At 41.7% G+C, this 7,849-nt stretch overlaps 1 protein-coding gene across 1 annotated transcript in view; it reads right to left on the bottom strand.

Annotated features, from left to right (window-relative positions):
- Positions 1-348: 348 nt before the first annotated feature.
- The window catches only part of LOC107295012, a 29,924-nt gene continuing 22,423 nt past the window's right edge, over positions 349-7,849 (bottom strand). Inside the window, exon 6 of the mRNA XM_029285755.1 lies at positions 349-684. Within this exon, the coding sequence (XP_029141588.1) occupies positions 491-684 (194 nt within the window). The 3' untranslated portion in view covers positions 349-490. The remainder of the gene's footprint in view (positions 685-7,849) is intronic.

Here is a 7,849-nt window from a genome sequence, read left to right as displayed (position 1 = left end):
CCTGCTAACCCCTCCACCCTCCTGCACCCACCCCAGTCCAAGACTCCTGTAGCCCCCCCAAGTGTACCCTCCTGCCACTCCCTGCTGGGACCTCCTGCCCCCACCCCAGCTGACCTCCCAAGCAGCCCACCCCAACCAAGATGGAGGGAAGGTGAGGCAGAGAACCTGTTGTTAAATTATTTGAAACCACCACTACCTCCACATATATTGGACTTCTGCTCACATAAACCCTAGCAAACTTCTGCAAACTTGTTATTTGGTGCATGTTGTTAACAAATGTATCTATACCATGTTGTATGCAATTTATTTCTTATATTATGCAATTTTAGAATTATAGAATTAAAATAGAGGATTTGGTCAATACAATATAAGGTTCTGGTAAAACGGGAGCAATTGAAGTAGCTGTATATGAAGGTATTAATTCTTTGGAAGACTTGTTGATAAGCTCCTGAGCCTGTGGAATGTGCTTCCTGGACTTCTTTCTCAGTACCTATTTCTCCTCTGGCATTAGCTCCAAATCTCTTTCTCCACTTTGAGCCACTGTGAATCTATTCATATGTATGGCTTCCTCATAAATTGGGGGAGTCTCTGTTCGAGCAGGATGATGCACTGCTGGCACTCCATTGTGGGAATGAGCTACTGCTAGTATTCGCCTAGCAGCTGGGCTAAACATGGAATGGAGGGCTGAAAGGGAAAATATCAGAAGTATTTAGGTTACAACAAACATTGCAACTACAATTATATCTAATTATATCTAACAGTACAACATTACAACTAAAAATCCAGTAATGATTAAGAATAGAAATTATTCTCATGTGTTGAGTGATTGATTATATACTATTAAAAGAATTCTACAAAAATGCTCACTGAATTTGAGAAACAGTTTTAATTCTTTGCTGAAGAGACCATCCTTTTGAAATTCTGCACAGTACTAATATATTACTGTATAGCTTTTAAAAATAGATAACATGCTATGTAAAATATATTAAAATATTTAAAAATGTTATACAATAATGCTTAACCATAATATCTCAGACTTACTCATAGTATGAAATGACCCTTAGTACAAAACCTAAAAAGTAACAAAGAAAATATTTTATTTTAAAAAATGGAAGAGCAAAAGGATGGATTGAAAGAGGTGAAAAACAGTATTGTATACAGATTGAGCAGACAAAGCAATTAAGAGTTATGAAAGATAAAAAGAAACATATTCAGCCCATCAGAAAGAGCAAACCAGATTCTTTAAAGACCAGACTAAATCTTGAGTCTGTCTTTCCCTGCAAAACTGCTTAAACAAATGAGATTCAAGCAAGATAGGAAGCAAACACAGGGTCATTAAAAAAGGACTCAGATGCCCTATACACTAAGGCTCAAAGTACGTGAAACAAACAGGATGAACTTGAAGTTCTAGTACATGAAGGCAAATACGTTATCATTGCCATTATTGAAACTTGGTGGTATGAAACCCATGACTGTAATGTAGATAGATGAGATAGATAGATAGATAGATAGATAGATAGATAGATAGATAGATAGATAGATAGATAGATAGATAGATAGATAGATAGATAGATCACATTTAAACATACTATATACAACATATGTATAGACCTACACCCTTACATATAAGCAGGGCTTTTTTTGTCATAGAACACACCAGAACAGAGTTCTGGCACCTTTTTTCAACGGATTTTCCAGAGTTGCATTCTTTTCCTATTGTTTTCCTTCCTATCCTCATTTGTTTTTGAAAATGCCCTGCTGGTGGTACAGTGTGAGTGGGGTCCCCCTCGGCGCTGCCTGTCTTCTCTAGGAGGAGCCATGAGATGCTGGAGCACCACAGCCAGAGCGTGTGGCTGGGTCGGACCATATGGCTGGGTCAGGCCATGTGGTGTGGAAGCCAATGTGGCGGTGGGAGACACATAAACATGGAGACCATCTTTCACGAGAGCATGAGTGAGCCTTTTGCCCTCCCTTACAGAAGGTGGGGTGTGAGGTTAAAAAGAGGCAAAGTGAGAGGAAAGAAAGGTGGCTGGCATGGAAGCTTGCCCGACAGCAAAACTTTGCTGTTTCAGTTCCTTGGGTAGTTCAAAGGCTGGGATGTCTATGAAAATCTCTTTTTAGTCTTTTATACTTTATATACAAACTGCAGAGGGGAAGAATAAGAATAAAGCCAATGTCTTGTGATTTGGAGGTATTATTAATAATACTATATATTAATATATTGGTCAGATGTAAAGGTAGACCTACAGTATGAGGTTTAATCAGATCTATTTATTAAATTGGGTTTAACTTAAAGGTAAATTAAAAGTAATCTGTTCAATGACAAAGTTTCAACTTTAATTTGTTTCAAGTCAATATCCATATTAAACTCCAAATGTAAATTTTTCCACCTTGTTTGACAACTTCTTAAAAATAATTCAATCTTCTACAAGCAACCAAATTTTGTTTTATTGGGCCAATTTCATTCCACATAGAAAGCTGACATTTCCACTCATTAAACTAAATGGGTATGCCAGTGGTAAATGTCCCAAAAATTAATAAAATGCCTTCTTGTAATTTAAAGCCACACAGTGCATGGTAACATTAATAGTATTAACTTACCTTGAACAAAATCCTAGTCTTTTAGATACACTAAAAATTGAAGGTTTTTTTTTTCCCAACTGTAAAGGTAAATCTTGTAGGGTAGCCAAGGCGGGTTGTATGACGTATGTGAGTTGCAGCACCTTTTTTTTTTTTTTTTTTTTTTTTTTTTTACAAAAAAGCACTGCATATAAATATTAATCACTGTCCATCTTAAATACATAACAGAAGGAGGAAGGTTTAGAGTTCACAAGGTTATTACTGTATGGAACAAAACTGTGATTGAATCTGGATGTTCTGCTTTGGATACCATGGAGCCTCCTCCCAGAAGGTAACAAAGAAAACAGGTCGTGAAGAGGATGTGTAGTCCCAGACAATCTACAGCTAGAAGGATTTAAATTGTTCAAAATAAACAGACCTAATAAAGGAGGAGATGGAGCTGGGTTATATATATACAAAAATAGCTACACCTCTATAGAAAAGGGGGAAAAACTGATGGAAACCTTCTCTAAAAGGAAGAAGGAAAGACATTGCCAATACTCCAGAAGATAGGCTCAAGATATAGAAGGATATAGAAGGATCTTGACAAACTTGAACACTGGGACCTATCTAACAAAATGAAATTCAAATTCAGAGAAAAGTAAGGTTTTACATTTAGACAAGAAAAACCAAATGCATAGGTACAGAATAGGTGATACCTGGTCAACAGTAGTAACTGCAAAAGGGATCTTGACTCCTAGTGCAGGGCTTTTCAACCTTTTCACCCATTGTACTACTTTTAGGATATGGTAATATCCGAGTATCAACAGTCACCTAGCAAGGTATCAAAAACTTGATGACCCCCCCCAAAAAAGGAAAAAAGTGATAAAGTACAGGTAGTCCTCAACTTACAACAGTTTGCTTAGTGACTGTTCGAAGTTACAACGGCACTGAAAAAAGTGACTTATGAACATTTTTCACACATGACCATTTCAGCATCCCCCGGATCATGTGATTTACATTCGGATGCTTGGCAACTGATTCATATTTATGACAGTCACAGTGTCCCAGGGTCATGTGATTCCCTTTTGCAATCTTCTGACAAGCAAAGTCAATGGGGGAACCAGATTCACTTAACCATCTTTTATATCAGGGTGTCAAACTCAATTTAATTGAGGGCTGCATTAGCATTGTGGTTACTATCGGGAGGGTTCCTTCTTTCCTTTTTCCCTCCCTCCCTGCCTCTCTCCTTCTCATTCCCATCTCCTTCCTTCCTTCTTCCCCTCCTTTTTTCCCTCATTCTCATTCCCATCTCCTTCCTTCCTTCCTCCCCTCATTTCCCTGCCTTTCATTCCCATCTCCTTCCTTCCTTTTTCCCTCCTTCCCTCCCTCCCTCCCTCCCTCCCTGCCTCTCTCCTTCTCCTTCTCCTTTTCATTCTCATTCTCATTCCCATTCCCATCTCCTTCCCTGATCCTGGCGCTTCTGCTGAGCCCTGACAGCTGATTGGTGCTTCTGCAGGACTGTCAGGGATCAGCAGAACACCAGGATCAGCACCAGGCTCCAGCTGATCGGCGCTTCTGTGGGGCTCAGCAGAAGCACCAGGCTCATCACCGGGCTCCAACTGATCGATGCTTCTGTGGGGTTCAGGATCAGCGCCTGGTGCTTCTGCTGAGCCCTGACAGCCCTGCAGAAGTGCCGATCAGTTGGAGCCTGGTGCTGATCCCAGTGCTTCTGCTGAGCCCTGCAGAAGTGCCAATCAGCTGGAGCCTGGCTGTAAGGACCCACTTCAATCCCACATCTTAAGAAAGCAGAACTCTTGGAAACAATTTCTTCCAACAGGAACTTTTATTAAGAGTAGTTGATAGCAGGCATAATAAACAGGATCTGAGGGATTCTTTACAGATCGATACTTTAAAGGATCCCTAAGCAAACCCCACCCCACAGTTCATCCGGATGGTTCGGACCAGCCGATCCCCAGGTGTTAAGTCCATTGTGGGAAAGGGAAGATAACATCGGTCCTGCTCTGTTTGTAGCACGATGTTCCACAGCTCTTCACGCCTCCTTTTGAGACCAGAGAAATAAGCCTCGTTCTGGATGTTTGTATTTCTTCCCGCCGCCCCCCCCCCCTTTCCCTAGCTGCCAGGTTAGGGAGAAGAAAGTTCAGAGAGATGCATAGTGCAGGAGACAATTTATTACATTGTAATGGGCAGCAGACACAGAGGCAATAAACAAAAGGTTACATTGTCGTGAATAGAGGAAGTGAAAGCCATAACCCCGCAGGCATATCCCCCCTCCCCCTTGGGAGTATGACAGAATCCAGGAGAAGGTGAGATTTGGTTTTAGATCAGAGGAGATAGATAGAAATGAAATATAAATGGGTTCTGACACCGGTGCTGATCCTGGCATTTCTGCTGAGCCCTTATAGCCCTGCAACTCTAGCTGTCTCTTGCTCAAGCTTGTGCAGTGCTGCTGCCACTTCAGCTCATTCCCCCTAGTGGACAATCACTCAAATATGAGCCAGCAGTGTGGTGCACTTTCCAAAAAGGCCAACACAGTCCTAGGCTGCATTAATAGAAAGATAGAATCAAGATCATGTGAAGCGTTAATACCATTTTATAATGCCTTGGTAAGATCATACTAGGAATATTGCATCCAGTTTTGGTCGCTACGATATAAAAAATATATTGAGACTCTAGAAAGAATGCAGAGAAGAGCAACAAAGATGATTAGTGAACTGGAGGATAAAATGGTTGCAGGATTTGGGTATGTCTAGTTTAATGAAAAGAAGGACTATGGGTGATATGATAGCACTGTTTCAATATCTGAAGCAGGGGTCCCCAAACTAAGGTCTGCGGCCCAGTACTAGGCTGTGGTCTGTTGGCTTGGCCATTGGGCCACATGAGTGGCTGGCCACTGCACACGTGTGTGCATGCTCACACACCCCATTTGCTCTAGCATTGGGGTGTGGCGCAGGTGCTACAATGCCACAAGTGTCATATAGGCTATAGCGTTGCTGTGAGTGCACACATCCCGCTTGTGCTAGCATTGTATCATTGAGTGGGCGCTAGTGTCGCCCAAGCATTGCACAGGCACTCGTGGCCTGTTGTGTTGCATGTGCACGCACCCCCATTTATGCATGCACGCGCTCGCACGCATAAGGGCGCCTCCACCACCACCCCGCCCTGGGCCACCAACTCAGAAAGGTTGGGGACCCCTGATCTAACGGGCTGCCACAAAGAAGAGGGGGTCAACCTATTCTCCAAAGCACCTGAAGGCAGGACAAGAAGCACTGGATGGAAACTAATCAAGGAAGGAACCAATCTAGAACTAAGGAGAAATTTCCCGACAGTTAAAACAATTAATCAGTGGAATGACTTGCCTCCAGAAGTTATGGATACTCCAACACTGGAAGTTTTTAAAAAGAGATTGGATAACCATTTGTCTGGAATAGTATACTGTTTCCTGCTTGAGCAAGGAGTTGGACAAGAAGACCTCCAAGGTCCCTTCCAATGCTATTGTTCTGTTATTCTGGTGTGTACTGCAGATTACCCAACCAAATGCAGGGAGCCCTCAACTTACATTTAGTGACTGTCCAAAGTTACAATGGCACTGAAAAAAGTGACTTGTGACCATTTATCACACGACTGTTGCAGCATCCCCATGGTCACATGATTTACATTCGGATGCTTGATAATTGACTCACATTTATGATGGTTGCAGTGTCCCAGGGTCATATGATTACCTTTTGCAACCTTCTGACAATCAGAATTAATGGAATAGAATAGAACAGAGCTGGAGGGGACCTTGGAGTTCTTCTAGTCCAGCCCCCTGCTCAAGCAGGAGAACCTATACATCTCAGACAGGTGGTTGTCTAGTCTCTTCTTAAAAATCTCCAGTGATGGAGCACCCACGATTTCTGGGGGTAAGCTGTTCCACTGGTTGATTGTTCTCACTGTCAGGAAGTTTCTTCTTTCCAGGTTGCTTCTCTCCTTGATCAGTTTCCAGCCATTGTTTCTCATCCTTCCCTCTGGTGCACTGGTGAACAACCTGACCCCCCTCTGCCTTGTGGCAGTCCCTCAGATACTGGAACACTGCTATCATGTCTCCCCTATTTCTTCTTTTCTTTAGACTAGCCAAACCCAAGTCCCGCAGCCATTCTTCGTATGTTTTAGCCTCCAGGCCTCTGATCATCTTAGTTGCTCTTTGAATTTTTTCCAAACACTCATCTTTTTTGTGATATGGTAACCAAAATTGGCTGCAGTATTCCAGGTGTGGTCTTACTAGGGCTTTGTAAAGCGGTACTAGTACTTTGCATGATCTTGATTTTATGCCTGCTAACTTCTCTCCAGGGGGATGTAGTGCCATTGACGACTACTTGTTGAGTACTGTTTTTCAGCCAGCTACAGATCCATCTGGTGGTGATGTTGTCTATTCCACCTTTTACTAGCTTACCAATTAGTAGGTTGTGGTCTACTTTGTCAAATTCCGTACTAAAATCCAAGTATACTACATCCGCTGCATTTTGCTGGTCTACTAGCTTAGTCACTTTATTGAAGAATGAGATAAGATTGGTTTGGCATGATCTGTTTTTAACAAACCCATGCTGGCTACTAGTTATGCCTTTGTTTGCTTCTAGTTGTTCACAGATCTGTTTTTTGATGATTTTTTCTAGTTTCCTAGGTCTGTTTTTTTCTTTCTTGAAGATGAGGACCACATCAGCCCTTTTTCAATCCTCAGGTATTTCCCTGGTGCTCCAGGATTTATGAAAGATGTGGTGCAATGGTTCTGAGATAACATCTGCCTGCTCTTTCAGAACTCTTTTTTGCTTATTTTAATTTTTGTTTCTAGTATGTCTTTTGCAGTGGATTTTTTTGGGGGTACGTTGGGCTATAGTTTCTTTTTGTGTGAAGACTGACGCAAAGTATGAGTTAAGCAGCTCTGCTTTCTCCCTGTTGCCTGTAATTTCCTTGCCATCTTCTCTCTTTAGTGGGCCTACAGTTTCCTTGACTTTTTTTTTTTGGTTAATACGTTGGAAGAAACTTTTTTTATTGTTCTTGATTTCTGTTGCAAGTCTTTGCTCATTCTGAGCCTTTGCTTACCTGACTTCTTCTTTGCATGTTCTGGCTGTCTGCTGATAATTGGCCTTGGTTATGTGTCCCTCTTTCTATTTTTTGTATTTGTCCTTTTTGTCGTTCAGTTTGTCTGAAAGTTCTTTGTACAGCCATGCTGGTTTCTTCTTGAATTTCTTGTTTTTCTTTTTCAGTGGTATTGTGCTGGTCTGGGCTTTTG

Source organism: Protobothrops mucrosquamatus, unplaced genomic scaffold (genome assembly GCF_001527695.2).
Source record: "Protobothrops mucrosquamatus isolate PMUCROS unplaced genomic scaffold, P.Mucros_1.0 scaffold2189, whole genome shotgun sequence".
NCBI lineage: Eukaryota > Metazoa > Chordata > Lepidosauria > Squamata > Viperidae > Protobothrops > Protobothrops mucrosquamatus.
Note: the sequence above shows the minus strand (reverse complement) of the source record. Positions and strands in the feature narration are given on the sequence as shown.